A 24,544-nucleotide genomic window follows, 5' to 3' on the forward strand; every position below is an offset into this window, starting at 1 on the left:
CACTATTTTGAAGTATGAAAAGATATCGAGACTGATTTCTTGCCTTCATCAAGGCTTACTATCCCAGTGAACAAATTATTTCAATATGTGACAGAATTGATAAGCTAAGAATGAATAGCCCTGACATCTGTGTTATTTTTTATGAAACCATTTCATGATTCCTTAAATCACAGATAATTCAACTGAGACTACCCTATTTTTAAGTATATTGATCCCTCATGAAGTAAAATAAGCTACAAGTAGATTTATATGTGGAGTCTGAACAAGGGAAATCCAAAACCTGCCCAAAGAGTTATATTACATCAGCATCCATGAACAAGATCAAACACATGAAGAGGAACCTGTTAGCATTATAAGCCACTAGGGAAATGCAAATTAAAATCACAAAATGATCCAATCCATGGAGCAGCAGGCAAAAAAATAAATAAATAAATAAAATCACAAAATGACACCACTATCCACCTATTTAGGATGGCTTTTAAAAAACAAAACAAAACAAACAAACAAAAAACACCAAGCAATGACAAAGATGCAGAGTAACTGAAACTCATACACTACTGGTGGGAAAGAACAATGGCACAAGCCACTTTGGAAAACAGTCTGGCAGGTTTTAATAAGGTTACATATACCCTTAGTATAGGTTTCAACAATGTCATTCCTAGTTACTTACCCAAGTGAAATAAAAACCTGTACAGATCAATACCAATTTGATTATGAGTACATGTGGTGCTTGTTTTTCCATTCTTGGGATACTTCACTTAATAGAATGGGCTCCAGCTCTATCCAGGATAATACAAGAGGTGCTAGATCACCATTGTTTTTTGTGGCTGAGTAGAACTCCATGGTATACATATACCACATTTTATTAATCCACTCATGTATTGATGGGCACTTGGGTTGTTTCCACAGCTTTGCAATTGTGAATTGTGCTGCTATAAATATCTGAGTGTAGATGTCTTTTTTATAGAATGTCTTTTTTACCTTTGGGTAGATGCCCAGTAATGGGATTGCTGGATCAAATGGTTAGTTCTAGTTTCAGCTCTTTGAAGTATCTCCATATTGCTTTCCACAGAGGCTGTCCTAGTTTGCAATCCTATCAGCAGTGTGTAAGTATTCCTATCTCTCCACATCCATGCCAACATTTATTGTTTTGGATTTTTTTAATAAAAGCCATTCCCACTGGAGTTAAGTGGTATCTCATTGTGGTTTCGATTTGCATTTCCCTGATTAGAGATGTTGAGCATTTTTTCATGTTCGTTGGCCTTTATTCTGTCTTCTTTTAAAACATTGCTGTTCATCTCCTTTGACCACTTTTTAATGGAGTTGATTTTTTCTTGCTGATTTTCCTGAGTTCTATATAGATTCTAGTTATCAGCCCTTTATCGGATGTGTAGCATGATAACATTAATTGGCTGTCGGGCAGGTAGAAGGGGGGGCGGAAGGGATATTCACGCCTAACAGGTGCGGTGTGCACCATCTGGGGGATGGACAGGCTTAAAGCTCTGACTCAGGTGGGGCAAAGGCAATAAATGTAACCTAAACATTTGTACCCCAGTAATATGTTGAAAATTTTTTTTTTAAAAAGTGTACAGAAATGTTCACAGCAGCTTTACTACTAATCATCAAGAACTGGAAATAGGCCGGGCATGGTGGCTCACGCCTGTAATCCTAGCACTCTGGGAGGCTGAGGCGGGTGGATTGTTTGAGGTCAGGAGTTCAAAACCAGCCTGAGCAAGAGCAAGACCCCGTCTCTACTATAAACAGAAAGAAATTAATTGGACAACTAATATATATATATACAAAAATATTAGCTGGGCATGCCTGTAGTCCCAGCTACTCGGGAGGCTGAGGCAGTAGGATCGCTTGAGCCCAGGAGTTTGAGGTTGCTGTGAGCTAGGCTGACGCCACGGCACTCTCTCTAGCCTGGGCAACAAAGTGAGACTCTGTCTCAAAAAAAAAAAAAAAAAAAGAACTGGAAACAACTCAAATGTGCCTCAACAGAGAAATGGATAAACTATGGTACATATATACAATGCAACATTACTCAGAAAAAAAAGGAACCAACTCTTGATATATACAACTTAGATGAACTTCAAGTGTGCCATGCTAAGTGAAAGAAACCAGACTCTAGGGTTACATACTGTATGATTTCATTTATATGACATTTTAGAAAAAGCAAGATATAAAAGTCTAAGAACAGGCTGGGCGCGGTGGCTCACGCCTGTAATCCTAGCTCTCTGGGAGGCCGAGGCGGGCGGATTGCTCGAGGTCAGGAGTTTGAAACCAGCCTGAGCAAGAGCGAGACCCTGTCTCTACTATAAATAGAAAGAAATTAATTGGCCAACTAATATATATATACAAAAAATTAGCCGGGCATGGTGGCGAATGCCTATAGTCCCAGCTACTTGGGAGGCTGAGGCAGGAGGATTGCTTGAGCCAGGAGTTTGAGGTTGCTGTGAGCTAGGCTGATGCCACGGCACTCACTCTAGCCTGGGCAATAAAGTAAGACTCTGTCTCAAAAAAAAAAAAAAAAAGTCTAAGAACAGATCAGAAGTTACCAGGAGTTAAGGGTGGAAAAAATATTTGGGAGGAGGTGCATGAGGGAATTTTTGGGGGGTATGATAGATTTTATACTTTGTGGTAATTACATTATCTGTGTTAAACTTTATAGACATGCAGATTAAAGAGCAAATATCGCTGTCTATAAATTGAAAATGAATTTTTAAAATACCAAGTGAAAATAATAGCCGGTACAGTGGCTCACACCTGTAATCCTAGCACTCTGGGAGGCCGAAGTGGGAGGATCAATTGAGATCAGGAATTTGAGGCTAGCCTGAACAAGAAGAGTGAGAGCCTGTCTCTACAAAAAATAAAAAAATTAGTTGGGTGTGGTGGTGGTGCATGCCTGTAGTCCCAGCCACTCAGTGGCTGAGGCAGGAGGATCACTTGAGCCCAGGAGTATGAGGTTGCAGTGAGCTATGACGATGCCACTGCACTGTAGCTCAGGCAACAAAGCAAGACTCTGTCTCAAAAAAAAAAAAAAATCAAGTGAAAATAACAATTGAAAAAAAATTAAATCCTACTGAGTTAAAAATTCAAGAGTCCACACTGATAAGAGAAACAATTGAATAAGCAAATACATGAAAACGGGAAATCTCTTCCTAACAACAAAAAAACAATGAATAACCAAAAAAAGTTGGGGAACATCTAGACTAATCAACAGCTTCTGCTACAATCACAGAACGCACTGAGAATTCAGCATCACTACAACGCACTGAGAACTACAACGCACTGAGAATTCAGCATCACTCATGTGGCAGTCCTGCCAAAAGGGCATAACCTAAAACTAATCACAAAAAAACCATAAGCATGAGAGAAATCCAAATCGGGGTCAATTCTATAAAATAACTGACGTAGACTCCTCTAAAATATCAATTACATTCCCAATCTCGGGGAAAATAAAAAGAAAAATGTCAATTACATGAAACATACACTTAGGAACTGAACCAAGAAGACTAAAGAAGAGGTATGAGAACACAATAAACATCTCAGATTTATTTTTCTATAAAGGACTTTATAGGAATAACTGGCAGTTTTGTGTCAATGTTAAATTTCTGTTTTTGATCATTGCACCATGGTTAGAGAATCCCTTGTTGGGGCAAGGGAAAACACTGAAATATTTAGAGAGTAAAGAAGCATCATGTCTGTACCTTACTCAAACGGTTGGGGAAAAAACATTTAGTGACAGGGGAAAGAAAGCAAATGAGGGAAAATAGTTACATTTGGCAAATCAGGGTAAAGGGTATCCAGGAATTCTTGCAACCTTTTTGTAAATCTAAAATTATGGCAAAATTGAAAATCAATTTTTTAAGTAAATATCCCTTGCTAGAAATAACAGATTAAGTAAGCTAAAAGTGACATACCACGTTATCTAAGGATTGACTCAACATGAACACATTTACTAAAATTAAGAGTCTTGGCTGGTTATGGTAGCTCATGCCTGTAATCCTTGAACTTGGAGAAGCCAAGGTGGGAGGACTGCTTGAGGCCAGGAGTTTGAGGCTACAAATGAGCTATGATTGCGCCACTGCACGCCAGCCTGGATGACAGAGCAAGACCCTATCTCTAGAAAAAATTTATAGAAAAGAGTCTAGGGAAAACTCTAGCACAAACCCAGTACTGACCAGGGAGGTGCGTCTTGGCATACGGCCTGGAATTTGTGAGTTCTACTGTGGCAAGGAATTATTAATAGCTTGATGCTCTTAAGCATCTCAACTATACAAACAACTCTCTCCCTGCTCATCAGTGATTTTTAATTAAAGAATAGCAGCTTTGGTCATCTCCACTCTCGAGGATAGACACATCCCTTCTCCAGAGCTTTCTGTGCTTTATTAAAAAAGCAAACAAACACAAATAGCTTAAAGTGCAGATCTGGCTCTAAAAAATAATGATCATACTGACTTGTAAATTAGTCATATTTCTAAATTGGATGATAAATCAGCTTCTTGAACACTTAATTAATATCAGCCTTCCCAACCCATGTCAACTTTTTTTTTCAGTGAGACTTATTTAATAAGTCAACTTATTTTTCAGTGAGAAAATCATAGAAGTGTTTAAAGTAACATTATTCCACTTTGAAAAACTGAATGAGATACCCACTCATATAAACATGACACTGATATGACCACTCCAAGGACACAAAAAAGGGCAAGAATGCATTTGCTTTCATGATTTTTATAATCTTGACATAACAGAGGTAAACACAGACCACAAATAAGAACTTGCTGTGGCCATGCTCACCTCTGAAGAACTAGGAACAAGCCATTCCTTTTAGGCCACTACCAGGGATAGGAAATGGCTTTTAGATCCACAATTTTAACTGAATATGCATACAGAAAAGGAGCCACCATAGAAAGTAGCTTTTATTCATAATTTCAAAATTGGGGGAGTCGGACCTTTTTTTTTTTTTTTGAGACTTTGTTGCCTGGGCTAGAGTGAGTGCCATGGTGTCAGCCTAGATCACAGCAACCTCAAATTCCCAGGAATTTATGATCCTCCTGCCTCAGCCTTCCAAGTAGCTGGGACTACAGGCACGAGCCACCATGCCCAGTTAAATTTTTTTGTTTCTATTTTTAGTTGACTAATTTTTGTTTCTATTTTTAGTAGAGATGGAGTCTTGCTCTTGCTCAGGCTGGTCTCGAACTCCTGACCTCAAGCAATCCTTCCACCTCGACCTCCCAAAGTGCTAGGATTACAGACGTGAGACACCGTGCCTGGCCAGGGAGTCCAATCTTAAAAAAAGAAAAATATTCCATGCAGCAGCACTTGCTCAATCTTTTTTTTCTGTTTTTTTGAGGCAGAGCCTCACTCTGTTGTCTAGGCTGGAGTGCAACAGCATGATCGTAGCTCACTACAACCTTAAACTCCCGGGCTCAGGCAATCCTCCTGGCTCAGCCTTTCAAGTAGCTCTGAGTATAGGCACGTGGCAATCCTACCAGGCCTAATTTTTGTATTTTTTGTAGAGATATGGTCTTGCTATGTTGCCCAGGTTGGTCTCTAACTCTTGGCCTCAAGTGATCCTCCCAGCTAGGTCTCCCAAAGTGTAGAATTACAGGTGTGAGCCACAATGTACCCAGCCTAGTCTCTTTATTTAATAGTATACATAGAATGAATAAACTAGCTCTTAGTTCTGGCACACTTATTAAGTCTGATCTTGCTTATAAAAATAAGATCTTAATACTGCATTCTCAGAAGACTTTAAAACCCAAGCCAAGGCTTTTAAAGGATGTGGAAGGCATTCTTCATTCAAATCTGATTCATGTTTTTAAAAATCTTGTACCTCACATGTATTACTTCATCATCTTCATGCTGTAACCTACTATTCTTTTCAGTGGAGATGTGTTCAATGATAGAAATTTACAGAGAGAAAATTTCTTCCTTCTCAATTTGTAAACCAAAATTTTAAAAGCAAAATCCTTGACATGAGAGGAAGACATTTTTATGACTTAAGCAGCTATTGCCCTAAGCTGCTGGTACAAGCAAAAATAACAAAAGAAAAAATGTTATTTAACCTTAAAATAACTAGTCTATATTTGCTACAAATATTTGAAATATATTTCTTTCTAATATAATAAAAATTAGGATAACCCTCAGTTTATCAGCTTTTCAAGATGTTAATTTTATGAATAAAAAAGATTAACTTTCTTCATGAATGTCTGGTGATACACTGAACCATAATTCTCTACCCCAAAGACATAAAAATGATCTAAAGTGGATGAAAGTGTGTAGCAAGTTAAAATTAAAATGATTCTTCATATGCTTTTACTGAAGCAATCAATGTAAAAAGAATGTAAAAACTTATTTTATGCTTGAAGATTTAATTAACATCCAAGGAATCACAACTTTTGAGCTTTTATATCCAGCACTATAGCATGTGAAAACACTACAGTGCATCATATAAAAAAGCAGAGTGATAAAATTACATATGTAAAATGGACTAAATATCAGTAATAATTACACTTTCCATAATCTTTTACTACATCAAAGTTCAAAGCCATCAATCTTTTTCAGTGCTTTGAGTAAGCAATCAAAATAGTCATATTTATTCAGGCTTAAAACTAAATTTCTCCTCTCACAATACAGAGGCATAGATGGAAGAGACAGTAACAGCTATTTTGTCCAACTTCCCGAGCCTACAAATGTGCAAACTGTCTACAACTTGATCTCATTATGTCATCATTGGTGCGCCTTCTTCACCAGTGGCATCTTGGGAAATATGAAGGTCTTCAAGCATCTCAGCCAGACTAATTCGAGGTGCTCCTTCATCATCTGTGTCACTTTCCACAGGGATGGTTGAATCTAAGAAAAATACAACGAGGATTCCAAATAAATACAAAGTATTTATACGTATATAAAGTATTAAATGTGTATTTGAAAATCTACAAGTACCTGCCCCCACTATCATTAGTATTATTTAACTATGTTGTATTAGAAGCTCTTGTATCTTATTTAGAAGGAATTCAAATTATATTTATTGAATGAACTGAATAAATGTATGAATATATTTCCACAATTATAGGGATGAGTAACTTGAAGGATCAAGGTAGGATGCAAATGGTATCAAATGTGGTATAGCATACAACATTTTAATAAGTCTCACTGTTCTACAAGTACTTTTTTTTTAACTAGGGTAGTTTAAAAAACAAATTCTTTTATGGGAATCAAAGTTTAAGATACTAAAATATTGGTACTAGGTACTATATTTATATACAGAACATATGACTTAAATCAAACACTTCTAAAACACCAACCTCTGTAGATGTTGACATTCTTTCTAATTGCCTCATCTTCTTCAAGATCTTCAAGGAAATCTTGGTATTGTCTATAAGGTAAAGAAACATTTAAACATTTCATCTTTACCAAGAAAGTGTGAAGTCATTTTCAGTACTATAAGATAAATATGTTCCAAATACTAAAATCTTTAAAAAAAAAATATCTGAAGGTCAAATACAAATATTAAATATTCTGACAGGTTTAAAAAAATCTTTTCTTTCAAAATTACATGATAAAAAAATAGCTGAATATAAGGTAATGTTAAATATAAGACAATGAAAAGAACACCCCCCATTCTATCCTTCCCTAAAGAAGCCTTATGGTCAAGCTAAAATATATATACTTTTAAGACTACAGATAAAAAGTCAAATATGTACTTATAATATTTAACATGTTATACATTTATGTGTGTTTATTTTGAATTACATTATGAAATTACATTTTAGAAACACTGCAACTCACATTTCATGAAATAATTTTATATAAACTCAAAATTTTTTAGATATTAGTATCTTTACCATCATTAAGGCCACTTTTTGAATCATTCAATAAACTTTTTTTAGAACACATTATCTTCATTTCTGTTTAAGCTGTTTGAGAAATAACGTATTTGAAAATCATGACCTATTTTCTTTTTATCTCAGGTTATAAGTACTCATCTCCTATTTGTGATATCCACAATGTAATTAGCTATTATACAGTCATGTGCCACATAACATTTCAGTAAATTATGAACTGCATATATATAATACCATATTTTACTATAACTTTTCTATGTTTAGAAACACAAATACTTGCCATTGTGTTACAACTGCCTACAGTATTCAGTACACTAACATGCTGTACAGGTTTGTAGCATAGGAGAAAGAGGCTACACCATACAGCATAGGTACATAGTAGGTTTGTGTAAGTACACTCTATGATGTTTGCACAATAACAAAATCACCTAATGATGCAATCCTCAGAGGGCATCCCTGTTGTTAAAATATGACTGTATTTTAACTCTCTGACTAAATTGTTTACATCAACATCACTATTATCAGGTCATAACCTAGGAGATAATTCCTGAATCTGTGCTAAATGTCATTACATCCTCTCATACCAATTCCGAGAAGCAAGGATCAATTGTGTGAAACCTATTTCTTTACAACACAAAAATGATTTATCCTAAGGATTTCCTTTGAGACAACATAAAAGATAACTTGAAAGGAAAGTGGGACCTTTCATCATCTGTATCCATGTTTTCTCTATCTTTTGTAAGCTCTTTCAGTTTCCAGTTTCTACGACGCTGACGTTTGGTACGGTCATAGCTCTTCTTGATTAATACCTGTCAGAAATATTTGGAAAGTTATAGAAAATGGAAACCATACTGTTGGGCCACAAAATCCAATAAAGTTAAAAAGGGAAAGGTTATGGGAATGCCAGGGAAGTAATAATGACAGTGGTTACACCTCAGGAGAAAGGAGTAGGGATAGAGTCAGTGTTAAGTAGACTTTTAAAATTTTTCTCCATGTATTTAGCTTTTTACAAGAATGCACTCGAGCATTATTTGTATAATTACTAAAATGACTAATTGAAATTTTCCAGTGACTGAATATTAAAAGGTTTTTTAATACTAAAAACTTCAGGGTTTTTTTAACTCAAACTTCAGTTTTCAACTATCATTCATTCACATAAATCATTCTGAATATCATAGGCAGATACTTTTTCTTTCTTTCATTCCTACTAATAAGAACTTATAGAAATATAACTTTTACAATATATCTTAGAACACTGTTTAATAAATTGTGGACTCGATAAATGAAGATAATTTTATAAAACACAAAATCTTGTAAGATTGCCATGACCCCCTTATGACCTTGCTAGAAATACCTATTTTGATTTACTCCCAAACCACTTCCTAATTTATCAATTAATAAAAGCACAACTGGCAAGTGTGGGAGGGTGGGATTTCTTCTTTTACCAGGACTTTATTTTTATAGCTGAAGAAATCATTGTTTATTCTAAAAGATTAAGCAAGTAGGATATAGTTTTTCATGCTGATTTCACTCACTACTGCTCGTAATTCTTACATTCATCATGTTCAACCTTAACAGATTTTTCAAAGTATATAGTCTTTCTCCAACACTTGATCTGTGAAGATTATTTCTAACTGCAATTATATTCAACTTTAAATAATGGTCTTCACTCTAATAACTTCTTAAATGAACAATATACATGAAATAAGCTGAGCCTAATAATAATAAAGCTGAATAAATTCTAAAGGTCATCGTTGTTGGCTGTAAATTTGTTTTTGCTCTACAGATAGTTATCAAATATTTTGACAGAGAAGAAAATTATAAAACTCAAAAATCTTGGATTTACCCCACTAAGAAAAATGATTTAGAAGACTTGTACTCTTATACCTTAACTGCAATTTCAAAAAAATACCTCTAAATTGATTTGTTACTTTCAAAAGTGTGAACTCATACATTTTAACCTAAGAGTTACATCAATCTTCTTTAACATAGGAAAAAAGGGAAAAATCTGAAGCCTTACCACATCTGGAACTCTATCTGAGTTCATTTTGTTGACATGCTCATCATTTAAGTTACAGTTGGCCAAATCAAACCTGAAATATAAACAATGAAAAATTTAATGACTACTTATCTTTTATGTGTAACTTATTATTTTATGGATATCACCTAAAATTCCCTCTCAAAATGAAACATTTGCTATGCTTCCCACATTAAAAGTTTTGTAATTTATTATACAGTGAACATGCTTCTGCAGATCCTGGTAAAGATTATAAGGCTATTTCTGAGTTTCATATCTTATTCATTATTGTTCACCTTACCATATATTTGTAAAAGAAGCAAAACAGACTTACATTATCAGTCTAACTTTAGAATTCAGTTGGTTAGTTCCATCAGTTTATTTATTTTAAAAAAAACAAACAAACAAAAACCCCTCATTCTCTGGTAAAAAGGTACTGAAACCCTAAGAACAAACAATGTTTAAGGATTAAGGCACACTGATGAGCTCTGATTCAAAAAGAACTATTTTATGCCTTTATAAATCCTTTGCATATATGACTGCCATTTTTTTTTTTTTTTTTGAGATAGTCTCGCTTTGTTACCCGGCAAGAGTGCCGTGGCGTCAGCTTAGCTCACAGCAACCTCAAACTCCCGGGCTGAAGCAATCCTCCTGCCTCAGCCTCCCGAGTAGCTGGGACTACAGGCATACACCACCATGCCCAACTAATTTTTTCTATATATTTTTAGCTGTCCAGATAATTTTTATTTTTTTAGTAGAGATGGGATCTCGCTCTTGATCGAGCTGGTCTGGAACTCCTGACCTCGAGCGATCCTCCCACCTCGGCCTTCCAGAGTGCTAGGATTACAGGCGTGAGCCACATTGCCTGGCCTTTTTTTTTTTTTTTTTAAATGACATAGGGTCTCACCCTGTTGCCTGGGCTAAGGGTGCAGAGGTGTCACCATAGCTCACTGCAACCTCAAACTCCTGGGCTCAAGTGATCCTCCTGCCTCAACCTCCTGAGCAGCTGGGAATATAGGCATGCAACACCATGCCCACTAAATATTTTAATTTTTTGTAGAGATGTGGTCTCGCTATGTTGCTCAAGCTGGTCTCAAACTCCTGGCCTCTAGAAATCCTCCTACTTCAGCCTCCCAAAGTACTAGGATCACAGGTGTGAGCCACTGTGCCAGACCTGGCTGCCATATCTTAAAAATGAAATCATATGCACAATAAAAAACTACCCAGTCCTCAAAAAAGCTGTAAATACGCATCTAACCATACAACTTCAAGATTCAATTACCAAAATCTTAGAACAAATGACTCCTTAAGATGATGGCAAAAATGGAATAACTATGGACTCTGTCCAATCCACAGTTCAATTTAGTTAATAAAAATGAGTTATAAGGCTCCTAAGTACTTTTAAATCTTTTTGGAATTCACAACTATAGTATTTAGGTAAGCTTTGCTGGCTATCAAAAAAAAAAATTTACAATGCTAATTGGCAGTTTAAAATACTATAAAATAATACAAACCCCAACACCAGGTCTCCAGGATTTAGAAGATGTCCCAAATGAGTGCGACAAAAATATTGTTTATCTGTATTCATTTCAGATGTTTTCTGTACCCAGACTTCCCCGAGGGTATGCTTAACAGGAAAGAAAATGTACTCTTCAATAATCTAAACATAACTCAAAAAGCATCTCATAGAAAAGTTAAATACAATCATGATTTCTGATTTTTTTATTTTTAAAGGTAGAAATTGTTTTATATTTTCCAGATCTCTGAAAAACTGTCGAAATTAATAAATTACTGAATCATGAGTATAGGAAAAAAAACACAAGAAATTCATGAAAATAAATCATTGACTTTTGCTAAGTTTGTATTCAAGACTTTTATAAAACATTAACAATGTCCCTAAAAATAGATATATGTACAATTTTCAAAAGAAATGTTTTCACAGGAAGATGGGCCAATACAGACTAAGCAAATAAAATAGCTGAAAAGGTAGAGAAATCTTAAAGCAATAAAGTATTCCAAGCAAACACTTGTTGGACACAACGGTTCAGAGAACCAGGGTTCAGACAAAGCCTAGAAATCCCAGTATTAAACAACTAGAAAAGCCAAATCTTTATGAAATTAATTTCTTAGATATCTATTAGTTTGAAGTGTAATCCTTTAAAAAAAAAAACTATTTGTTGCAGAAACAACATTCCAAATTTGAAATTTTTAAACTCGAAAACCATTAATTCCCTTTCCAACATACAATTTTATGAGCATTCATAACTGACATTTCAAACTTCCAGGTTGAATTAAGTGTAGCACATGCCAACACCTCTTACTAACAAAGACAGACCAAGTAAAGTGAGATCAAGAGCAAAATACTAACAGTTACAGGTAGAATAACTTCATCAAATGAAGAGATAAAAAGAGAAAGAAGTAGAAGGGAAAAACTAAAATAAAATGTCTCAGGTTCAGGAAAGAACTGAAAAAGTGAATCATCAAGAAGAGTCTAAATTTTATCTAGCAAGATTTACTTTCTAGCTATTAGACTATTTCTATTTATAAGAGACTTATGAACCTATCTAGCTATTTTCTGAAAACCAAGAAAACATAATATCTGGTTTTATATCTGTCTCAGGGATGTGATGTTCTACATTATAAATGAAAAGTTTGCTCTTAACTATATTAATTTATTCTAAATACATATGTAGAAAGTAATCTATCTTCTATTTCCATTGATTTTTCCCAGATTATCACAAGTTATTTTTGTCTCAAGAAACGATACTACCTCAAAGGAATGAGCACCCTTAGTACCTAGACTGGGGGATCTAAATATTATTTCACACTAAAAGAACAGGATTTACATCCTTGAAGAAATACTTGATTTCAGATATGGGTTTATAACTATAGTGTGGGCCGGGCGCGGTGGCTCACGCCTGTAATCCTAGCACTCTGGGAGGCCAAGGCGGGTGGATTGCTCAAGGTCAGGAGTTCGAAACCAGCCTGAGCAAGAGCAAGACCCCGTCTCTACTATAAATAGAAAGAAATTAATTGGACAACTAATATATATAGAAAAAATTAGCCGGGCATGGTGGCGCATGCCTGTAGTCCCAGCTACTCGGGAGGCTGAGGCAGAAGGATCGCTTGAGCCCAGGAGTTTGAGGTTCCTGTGAGCTAGGCTGACGCCACGGCACTCACTCTAGCCTGGGCAACAAAGCGAGACTCTGTCTCAAAAAAAAAAAACTATAGTGTGATTTTAAAACACTTGAAAGTCAGTGCTGTTGTGCCAGAAAGTAAGGCTGCCTTCAAAGACTAGCAAAGTCATGTCTAAATGCATAGAAATCATTCTGAAAGGGCTCCCACCGTCTAAATTTGGGGCAATATGAGCACTTAAAAAGACGGAGGGAAGGACAGAGAAAGGGAAGGATGAAAAGAAAAAAGGAAAGAAAGGAAATACAGTACTTACATAATACTTCATATGATCATAATAATCACAGAGAAAGAGACACCACCAAATATAAAAGCAAATCTACACTAATTTTCACCACTGGAGGTAACTCAGATCAACTCTTGACTCTGAAAATATGTGCTAAAAGAGAATTAAGAATTTATGCAGGAGAAAAACATTTCAGAAAAACCACAAAACTCTAATTGATAACAAAAACTCTTCCTTAATAAAGAATACCAGCTAATAGATATAGAATAGAAATAGAAAACTCACCATTTTGTAACCCTAAACAAAGTAATTTGAGCAATATTATCAACAGATGTTAAAGCCAGAAGAAAGAGATAACAAAGACCTGATATTTGTATATTATTATAGTATGACTCCACAGATAACTTGCTGGTCACAAGAGGAAAAAAACATCATAACATTACAACGGAAGAATCTGGTTATAATTATTTTAACAAACAGTCAGACATTACTGGTCTCTTGATGTGCTACCATAAAAAGTGCACAGTATCACCTCTGAAATATTCTGGCAAAGAAAAATTTAACCTAACATTAACCAAACCTTTAGATCAACTTTCCAGTTTACAGGAAATACAAGATATTAAGAAGTTAAATGACACCATGAGGAAACAATAAGATAGATCCAAAAAGTAGAGTATTCTACCAGATAAATGCCTTGTTGTCTAAGAAAGTTGGTAATATGACCAATCAAAACCAAACCCTAAAAAAAAATGGAAGGGGGCTAGGGCTACAAAAGACTTAAAAGGTACAATAGTCACAATAATGTGTAGTCTCCAATTGAATATTAGTTTGAACAAAGCATAGAAGACACTCTGGGGACAAATGAGGAAATTGAAATACAGTAGTAGTATTTATCTACAGTTTCCCTTTCCATGGTTTCATTTACCTGCAGTTAATCACTGTCTGAATACAGGTGAGTACAGTACACATAGATATCTTAAAAAAGAGAGACCACATTCACATAGCTTATTGCAGTATATTATTATAATCGTTCTATTTTATTACCAGTTGTTGCTGTTAATCTCTTACTTTGCCTAATTTATAAATTGAAATTTATCATAGGCATGTATGTATAGGAAAAAACACAGCATATATACAGAGCTTGGTACTATCTGCAGTTTCAGGCATCTACTGTGGGTCAGGGAACATATCCTCCACGGATAAGGGGGAACTACTGTACGGACTATATAGTTTATACGTATGATAACTCAGACGGTTACTTGGTCCTTTGGTCCTCCTCTACAAAATAAAACAAGGAAATGCATTTTTATAATAATGGAATGAACCATTAAAACATTTTTTCCAACACAAGAAAGAATAAATTAACTTACCAGATAGTGTAAGTCAGATAATTTTCATGTTAAAAAAATAAAAAACAAAAAGCATTTTTACCCTAATGTGGTGCTAGCTTTATTTGTATTCTACACTTTAGACTCTACACTTTACCAATGAAGTTTTTTTAAAAAGGTGGAACTGAAACAATAGTAAGTTGTAGGGGAAAAAAGAAAAGAAGGTAGACAGGATACAGCTTACCTTTTTTGATATCATTCCAGCACCTGCACTGCGTTTTAGATCTTGGACTATGCTGCATTCCATCACAATAAACTCCTCTAGCTGTTTGGGATGGCATAAACTATTAAAAGGGTGACTCCAGAAAGTGCTCCCATCAATATCTGCAACTAAGAATAAGCAGAGAACACTATAAAGAACAAGAGAAATAATGTATTTCTAAAAGTCATCGAATGTGTTAACTAGGAAGAAGTTCATATATACCAACTGGGAAGCATCAAGTCAACTAGAACTATAGTATCTACTCACTTTCTAGGGTCATCATTTATTCCTATAAATCAACCCCAAACTTCTCAAAGCACAAAATACCAGATGTCAAATATATCTCAGTTGCTATAAGAATGCCATAGTGCTAAGTTCCTTTTAAACAAGATCAGATCCAATAAGTTGCATAGTTGTTCCATGTCCTGGCATTTTATTTTAGAAACTTATCAATCATGTTAGCTACTCAAGTTAAAGGAAATAACACCTAGTTCTACCAGACAAATAAAGAATGTCCATCCCAATATTGCAAATAGGCCTTTAACTGATGAATTCTAGTTGAAAAGGATAATGAATGACTTTCTGGAAAATATCACAATAAACAAGGAAACTTACTTTACAAGAAATAAATGAAAATGATCAAGAAGTAGGAGATATAGCCAAATATTAAGATACCTATAAAAATGTGGTCTTCTTTAAAAATAATTTATTCTACAAAGGGAATATTTAAAAATGACATATAATGATGAAATTAGTTAAAATTCACATTCAAACTAAATATTCCACTGAATCACAAAAAGTCCAATGTTCTAAAATTTAAAATAACTGCTAAACATCAAAATTTAGCAATGAACTTAAGTAGTCACAAAATTAAATGAAGTAAATAAGTCAATTTCACTAGAAAGCAATGGAATAAACTAGTAAATCTGTACAAGTCCACAGAATTGTTTAAGTAAAAATTAAAAGAGTATTTTTGGAAAGCTTTGTAATTCCAGAGTTTTGTAAGTATTAAATAATAGTACAAATTTTAACTATCCCTTCAAAACAATATTATAAAGAATGCTGGATAAAATTAACACACATTATTATTGCCTGCCATACAGAACAAAACTGTCAAGGCAAATAGTTTCCACAACTTACCTTGTAGGGTGTTTGGGTCAATGAGGTGAATGGCACTGGTTACTCGAATACACACACAAATCTGGTTCATATTTCCCAGGCTTTGTGCCAGTTTTGGAGACAGACAGACAACATTATCCTAGATATGAGAACTAACATTTAGAATAAGGCAAATCATAAAGAACAGTCCAATAAACATTCATCAATGTAAACCCAACCCAACTGCACTTGTCCAACAAAAACATTAGTTTTAATTCTATGTATCAACAAAGGGCCTAAAGAAAAGAATCAGACGTCAAAGAAACTGAAAATAGGCAATACCTTCTTAAGACAGGAATATTTATCTTAATAAAAATGCTTTAGAAATCTTCTAGGGCCTATTCATCAAGGTATCATTAAGTTTATTTTAATTTTATTGCAGTGTGAATTCCTGTTTATCACTCTATATGTAAATACAGCATGCATTCTAAGCAAAGTATTATAAACATCAGGAGAGTGATTTTCTAATCTACTTATGATTTCTTTCACTCTCCATAAAAAACAAATTTCAAGAGAACAACATGTTTCTCTTACATGGCTACATGAACCAATATGTAATCAAAGATTTAATGACCAAAAAAGTCACAGACGTCTATGTGTATACTGGAAGATATTAACCAGCAATGAAATTATCTATTTTTAAATTGTATTAAAATACAAAAAGGATCTGAGTTATATTTTAAGGTGTATCTATTCACAATCATAAGCTTCTCCACCAAAGGGACATTCTGAACATAATAGCTCCTAGTTCAGTACTTGGTTTTCAACTCAAGAGTTTCCAAAGATAAATAAAAACACTTTGTTACATGGTATACCTCCCCAGTTACACAATTAAGTCAGCCAAAGCATTTAATACACAAGACCTGAATATATCCTCACACCTAAATTCTTATTCCTCAGGTTTTGTGCCAGAAAATGTTGACTGCTTTAAACCAGCGGTCAGCAAAATAGGACCCTCAGGACAAATTTGGTCCACAGACTGTTATATAAATAAAGTTTTGCCAGAACATAGCCCTGGCCGTTCACTTACACATTATCCATGCTACTTTTGTGCAATAATAGCAGAGCTCAATAGTTGCAAATGAGATTATATGTCCTGAAAGCTAAAAATATTTACTATCTGGCCCTTTACAGAAAAAGTCTGCCAACCCTGTTTTAAGCTATCATTTTATCCCTAGTACTGTCCTATAGTATCAATAACAGCTTTAAAGCCACAGGCCTTGGTGCAAATACTAGCTTTATCATTTTGTGGTTATGTTACTTTCAGCAAGTTTGTATAACCTCCCCAAACTTCAATTTCCTCATCTTCAAAATGATATGGCTTATCTCAGTTATTATGAGATGTGAATGAGGTAAAAAAGATACTAAAGTACCTAGGTATTAAATTTACATAGAATATAGTCACAGTAAAGTATGGCAGTTACCATTGTTAGTGACTGAATACCAACATATAAGTTCCTACATGGTAGAGACCTACAGCTATATAATCCCCAGTATATAGCCTGCTATACAATAGATGCTCAATAACTACTTGTAGAATTTTAATTCATTTTTATTTTTGAAATAGGGTTCTATCTTAGTATTATACTATCAATAAAATGGTAATCTATACTTTAAATGTTTTATTCAGATTATGCTTTTATGATCTTATTTTCATAATATTATTTAATTTAATCTTGCCAAAATCCTGTTTGCACATATTTCACAAGGTGGCTCACTAATATTGATTTTAGTGTCATTTCTTTTACTCAAAGTTTCATAGAACTGTCATACAGATTCATAGGATCACAAATTTTAAGGAACATAGACTTTTAAAAACTGCAACCAGGTCTTTTCATTTTATTGCACTAAAATAAAAGGTGTGTCAATCCATAATTATAAGCATAATTACTTTTATAATATCTTTTTAACATAGCTGAATATGTCAGAAATCATTTTTAAAAGTTACTCTAAATTTTTAACCAACTCCACAAGGAAACCAGGAGCTACAAATTACATGTAAGGCAATTAATTACCTGTACTCTTATAGATATAAATTAATTAAATGAAAAAAAAAATACCTTGCATATTGGAACAATTTCCACAGAAAAAGTGCTTTTGTAATTATATGTGTTGCTATGGATATCCTGAGAGATCAATCTTTGTGATGCTTTTTGTCTATTAAGAAAAAAGTTAATAATAACATAAAGACAAAGGTCCTTACTTGTATAGACTCAGCAATACAAATTTTCAACAAATCAAATCATCACTATCCAAAGTCTGAAACAGTTTCCTAATGCCTGCTATGACAAAGCCTAATTTCTTCGACTTGCATTTCAAACCTTCACCAGTCTGACTATACCCTACCTACTATTTTCAATCATATCGACTAAAAATCTCCAAAACATGCCCTGGTTCAGAAATATATAGCACCCATTAAAAGCCACACTACTGTCTACTGCCAAGTCTTAGTTCACACTAATCTCACCTTTCAATATAAACTCCACCTATGAAAATTTCCCCTTCTTTGGAGCACAAATTCTACTTTCTCAATGAGCTTTTCCCCAAAGTCCTATAATCCCTATCTTTCCTTTCTCTTTTTATCTACATTAGGTCCATGGTTCAGCACTATAGTACTTATTATCATGGGGCTAGGTCTACTTCCCTGAAGAGATTCTTAACATGCTCTTTGGCTAATATATCCCTCAAAGTGGCTAACCCAATAAATGTTCCTAATTATGTAAGTATTCCTATTACCATTTTAAATATTTTAACACAAAAGAAGTTGCCTAATCCTGGAGAACAGATGTGACCCCCAACCATTCCCAGGTCCTTGGACTTAGGTTCAGAACATACCTACAAGGAACTGTACATTGAAGGAATTCTACCATCTTCTGAGCATGTTGTTTTGAGGAATAATAGAAATCCAGGCCATCTTTAAAAAAAAAAAGGCACCTGAAAATCATTCTGCAAAATAAGATTTTCCTCTACTAATATGACTATATCACAAATTAAATCTATATTAAACTAATCAAATTATTAGAAGATATAGAAAATATATTAGGCGGGGCATTGTGGCTCCTGCCCATAATCCTAGCACTCTGGGAGGCTGAGACCAGAGGATTGCTTGAGGTCAGGAGTTTGAGGTTGCTGTGAGCTATGCTGACAAAGCAAGACTCTGTCTAAGGAAAGAGGGAGGGGAAGGAGGGGAAGGAGGGGAAGTGAAGGGAGGGGAAGTGAAGTGAAGTGAAGTGAAGGGAGGGGAAGGGAAGGGAGGGGAGGGGAGGAGAGGGGAGGGGAGGGGAGGGGAGGGGAGGGGAGGGGAGGGGAGGGGAGGGGAGGGGAGGGGAGGGGAAGGGAGGGGAGGAGATTTTCAGATTAAGAATATCAGTTAAGACTAGTTAGGCAAAAGGACAGGCAAAATAAATCAGACAGATGATAACAAAAGGAAACAAGATTCATAATTTAAATCCCAGACAAAATATGTGTAAAATAAAATTTTACACATAAAATTCAAGGCCAAGGAGAAGAGAAAAAAAAGAAGAAAAGATATTTTATGTAATAAATGGAGCAATCTTCCAAGATATTAGGAATGAATCTGAGATACAAAAAACAGAAACTATTAAAAAAAGAAAGAAAGAAAAAATTTAAAAATGTTAACATATGCATAATCCCTGTGAGGGACTAGAATAAGATTCTCTCAAAACCAAAATGATCAAAGTGACAAAAACACTAGGTACAAAGAAGGCAAACTTCCTCTTTTCAATGTCACTAACATAACTGATAGCAAGACTGAACAGAAGAGTGTTTAAGCATGCTTAAGTATGTATGCATATATAGCAAATAGAAATCTCAACAAATATTATACGTATGGATGGCACATAAAAAGATAATAATGTTTGATATGCTACCACTCAATGGTATTCTCTACTTCTCCAAAGGGGGTGGAGAAGAGAAGGAAAATACTGCAAAACAAGAAATAAAACTATCACTGTTTACAGATAATTGTTCACCTAGAAAATCAAGAATATCAACTGTAAACTATTAGTAATATTAAAAAATTTCAGAAAAATCAATATATAAAATCAATAGCTTTCCTATATATTTGCAATAAACAATTAGAAAATGTAATGAAAAAAGTTGCCATCCACAATAGTATAAATTATTTAGCCAAAAGCCAACAAGAAACATTCAAAATCTTTATGAAAAATAACTATAAAACTTCACCAAAGTACAGTAAAGAACTGAATAAACATGATTATGTGCCAATCGGGGTTCATAAATGCTTTACTCTGATTAGTTCATTTAATCCTCACAATAATGCTATGAGGTGAGTGCTATTATCATCCTCTCCATTTTACTGAGAGAAAAACTGAGGCTCAGAGAAGTTAAATAACACACCCAAGATCATACAGCAAAAAACTGGCAGGACAGAGAATCAAACTAACAAAATTTGGTTCCACATCCATGCTTTTAAAAACACCAACCAAAAAACTTTGTAAAAAAATATTCATGAAGCAGGCACATACTGTGAAGTATATATAATAATTTACATACTATGTAGAAGCAGTGAGATAAAATAAAGTCCAGAAGTGAGGTGTATATAAGGGAATTTAATGTATATAAGAAATATTTCAAGTCAGTGGCGAAAAGACTATTCAGTAGTTAAGTATTGAGACAATGAGTTTATCTTTTGGACAAAACTACTCCCAGATTATGATTAAAGGTCCAAAAGCAAAACATAAACCAAAGCACTACTCCTTAAGAATAATCTTGGGAGTACAGAAAACTTCCATATAAGACACAAAAGCCATAAGCTATAGCTATGTAACTAAAGAATGATTTAAAAAAAAATGGTGCACTGCCAAAAAGTATTTGCTCTCTCAGCCTTTCTCCCTCTCTATAGATATCTACATAATGAGATAGATATCCTGAATAAAAGATATAAAATAAATTAGGAAAACAGATATATGAATGAAAGAACAGACAATTCACATTAGAGATAAACAAAATGGCTAATATACATATAAAAATATGTTAACCCTCATTAGTAATCAAGAAAATGAAAATTAAAACAAAATGTCATTATTTTGTCCATTACAACAGCAAAAATCAGAAAGGCCAATATAGTTTTATCCAGTGTTGGCAAGTATATGGACAAACGAAACTCTTATAAGTGATGGGAATGTAAATTGGCATTATTTTTGAAAACAATTAAGCAGTTATGTATCAAAATTTAACATTTGCATACTCTTGTCTAGTAATTTCAATTCTTTAAATCAGTCCCAAAGAAAAACAATTACATATACACATAAATATATCTGTTACAGTGCTGTCTGTAGCTTTGTGGTATTATTACTGACTAATTATTAACCAATATAATACTACAAAGCAATTAAAAATAGTGAGATAAAACTATGTGTAATGTTGTGGAAAGGTTTCCAAATAAATTAAGACAGCAAGTCACAAAACTTTACAGAACAATCCCACATATGAGGGGCAATGTCCATTATCACCAGAATTTACAGAGCATATAATATTAATAATATTATACCATTTTGGTTTAAGGGGCTATCTCTGGGGATGACAGGTGGATAATGGTCAAGTACAGGTCCTTTGTTCAGACACACTTCTATGTTTGAATTTTAATGATTATTATGATTTTTTAAATAAAGTTACAAATAAACAAACAAATATTCACTTAAATCAAACCAAGAACTAGTAGGAAAAAAACCCAGATTCAATCCTCTGGATAGAAGACGGGTTGTTAAACCTAAACACTCTTGATTTTTAAAGAAATTGCGAAATGTATCCAAGTCTTTCACTACCCAAAAATTCTGTGTAAGAATATTTCTACCAAGGTGATGAACTAATAGTATAATAGCGTTTTGCTTCCTTAGCTAGAATATTTGGGTCTCTTTATCTCCAAAATAGTTAGTCAGAACAAAGTTACATAGAACAAAGGTGTATTACTGTCCAACAGCTAGCCACAATAACCAGTTCAACAGGCAGGAAGGTACCTTACCCATAATAACCACTCACTAATTCACCAACGTAACTATTAATGCTGTGTCTAGTGGTAATACACTCTGGTCAGATGCAAAGCTTAAAAGATTTTCTCCAGGTGACATAACTGATACTAATTTTTCCCCCATTTAATGCAGAGATCACACTTGTAAAAGCACTTTTCTCAACACAAACAAGACAAATGAATAACAGACCAGTAAGTAACAGTGGAACTCACAGTTTTAAAATAAGAAGTATAATTTAAGAACATGGTCATTCCTTCAAGAACAGCTATCACTAAACGTATACTTTAAAAAAAGGAGTAATATCCAGAATCTACAAAGAACTCAAACAAATCAGCAAGAAAAAAACAAACAAAAGAAAAGATACCTGCACTTGAATGTTTATCGCAGCACAGTTCACAATTGTAACAATGTGGAATCAAGTACATATATATACACTACTCAGCCATAAAAAAGAATGAAATAATGTCATTTGCAGTAACGTGGAGGGAACTGGAGACCATTATTCTAAGTGAAGTATCTCAGGAATGGAAAACCAAACACCGCATGTTCTCTCTAATAAGTGGGAGCTAAACAATGGGTACACAGGGGCACAAAACAACGTAAAGGACATGAGAAATTAAGAAGGGGGAAGAGCGGCAGGGTGGGTGTGGTATAAAAACTTACCTATTGGGTACAATGAGCACTAATCTGGTGATGTGCACACCAAAAGCCCTGACTTAAGCATTATACAAGATATCCATGTAATGAAAACACTTGTACCCCTTAAATAATACTTTGAAATTTAAAAAAAAAGACTAGGAAAACAATTCATCTAGCAGTAGGAAGCACCAACCAAAAACATCATCCTTTAGCAAGAGTCTTGAGTTTACTAAAATATACTTATATTTTATATTATTAACTCCAGAAATATGCAAAAGTTTTAAAAATCCCATCCTTAAGAAATCTAATTATATTATTTGTATATCACTATTTGTTATTGTAAGTTTATGCCTTTGAATTAATACATCACAAATACCTCTCTGGGCAAACACAGAAACATTACAAAGAAATCTTACAGATCTCAAAAATAATTATCTTCTTCTAATCAGAAACTGATCTTTCTACATAAAACAAGTTTTTGATGAATTTTCTATGATAGCACTTTACACTCTATTAATGCAGTTTACTAAATCTGGTTTACTCATCTGGTAGCAAGATAAATAATCCACTGAGGGCAGGAATACTAATTCATCTTTATGTTCTAAGAACCCAGAATAGCATCTATCACAAACTAGATGCTTAATAATAAATGCCTTAAATTGGAAATGGAGAATATGAAAGAAAAAAACCTTAGTTCTAGATATGTGCTATCCAACAGAGTAGCCACTAGCCACATGTGGCTATTTAATGTAAATTTACATTAAAATAGAAGAAAATTAAAAATTCAGTTCTTTAGCTGTACTAGCCATATTTCAAGTACTCAACAGCCACATGTGGCTAGTGACTACTATACTAGACAAATAGAGAACTAAGATTTTTTTCTTCCTAACAGAAAGTTCTTCTGGACAGTACTAACCCAGATATTATCAGCAAGGAGATTACTTAGGTGAGTTGAAATGAAAATTTTTTTTCTTCTTTTTTTGAGACAAAGTCTCACTCTGTTGCCCGGGCTAGATTGCTGTGGCATCAGCCTAGCTCACAGCAACCTCAAACTCCTGGGCTCAAGCGATCCTCCTGCCTCAGCCTCCCCAGTAGCTGGGACTACAGGCATGCGCCACCATGCCCGGCTAATTTTTTCTATATATATTTTTAGTTGTCCAGCTAATTTCTTTCTATTTTTTTTAGTAGAGATGGGGTCTTGCTCTTGCTCAGGCTGGTCTTGAACTCCTGAGCTCAAAAAATCCACCCATCTCAGCCTCCCAGAGTGCTAGGATTACAGGTGTGAGCCACCGCGCCCAGCCTGAAATAAAATTTTGACATCATTTCAAATGCTTTTAAATTTTAACTCACCATGAATCTCTTTGACACGAAGTGTATTCTGATGCATTCCATATTTCAGAATCAACTGCTCCAGATAGTAGAAAGTTTTTTTGTGCAAAGTCTAAATATAAATGCATTATTAAATCACTAAATGCCCCAAACAAGCCATTTATAGGTATAGCACACACATACCATATATAAATATAGCACACTCATTTTCTAAACAAGAAGTCTTCAAAGATTATCTAAAATGTAATAATGACCTATTTCCAAAGGAGAATGCTCCAGGGACCTAGACTATCCCTGGTACCTAGCGAGGAATGAGGAGGCTTTCCTAGCTGTTTGTTATTGACAAAGATGAGAAACAAGATGTAGGACTCATTCATCACCTTTCTCTCATTACCTTTTGTCTGACTTGAATCACAGCATTCCAGAAATCCTTAGCTTCTACTCTATGGCAATCTCCACACATTTGGGACTGAACAACATAATCCACCACAAACACTTGCTGAAGGATAGCACCATTCATCACCTGATAAAG

General features: G+C 34.4%; 1 protein-coding gene across 5 annotated transcripts in view; it reads right to left on the bottom strand.

Moving 5' to 3' along the window:
* Nucleotides 1–6,357: 6,357 nt before the first annotated feature.
* The window catches only part of NMD3 (NMD3 ribosome export adaptor), a 30,971-nt gene continuing 12,784 nt past the window's right edge, over nucleotides 6,358–24,544 (bottom strand). For all 5 annotated transcript variants that reach the window (XM_012782776.2, XM_012782777.3, XM_076004180.1 and 2 more), the window contains exons 6-16: nucleotides 24,407–24,535; nucleotides 24,034–24,124; nucleotides 18,869–18,947; nucleotides 18,094–18,190; nucleotides 16,016–16,133; nucleotides 14,858–15,003; nucleotides 11,382–11,494; nucleotides 9,871–9,943; nucleotides 8,553–8,659; nucleotides 7,311–7,381; nucleotides 6,358–6,858 (exon numbers count right to left, since the gene is read on the bottom strand). In XM_012782776.2, the coding sequence (XP_012638230.2) occupies nucleotides 6,728–6,858; nucleotides 7,311–7,381; nucleotides 8,553–8,659; nucleotides 9,871–9,943; nucleotides 11,382–11,494; nucleotides 14,858–15,003; nucleotides 16,016–16,133; nucleotides 18,094–18,190; nucleotides 18,869–18,947; nucleotides 24,034–24,124; nucleotides 24,407–24,535 (1,155 nt within the window). In that variant the 3' untranslated portion in view covers nucleotides 6,358–6,727. The remainder of the gene's footprint in view (nucleotides 6,859–7,310; nucleotides 7,382–8,552; nucleotides 8,660–9,870; nucleotides 9,944–11,381; nucleotides 11,495–14,857; nucleotides 15,004–16,015; nucleotides 16,134–18,093; nucleotides 18,191–18,868; nucleotides 18,948–24,033; nucleotides 24,125–24,406; nucleotides 24,536–24,544) is intronic.

Source organism: Microcebus murinus, chromosome 1 (genome assembly GCF_040939455.1).
Source record: "Microcebus murinus isolate Inina chromosome 1, M.murinus_Inina_mat1.0, whole genome shotgun sequence".
Lineage (NCBI taxonomy): Eukaryota > Metazoa > Chordata > Mammalia > Primates > Cheirogaleidae > Microcebus > Microcebus murinus.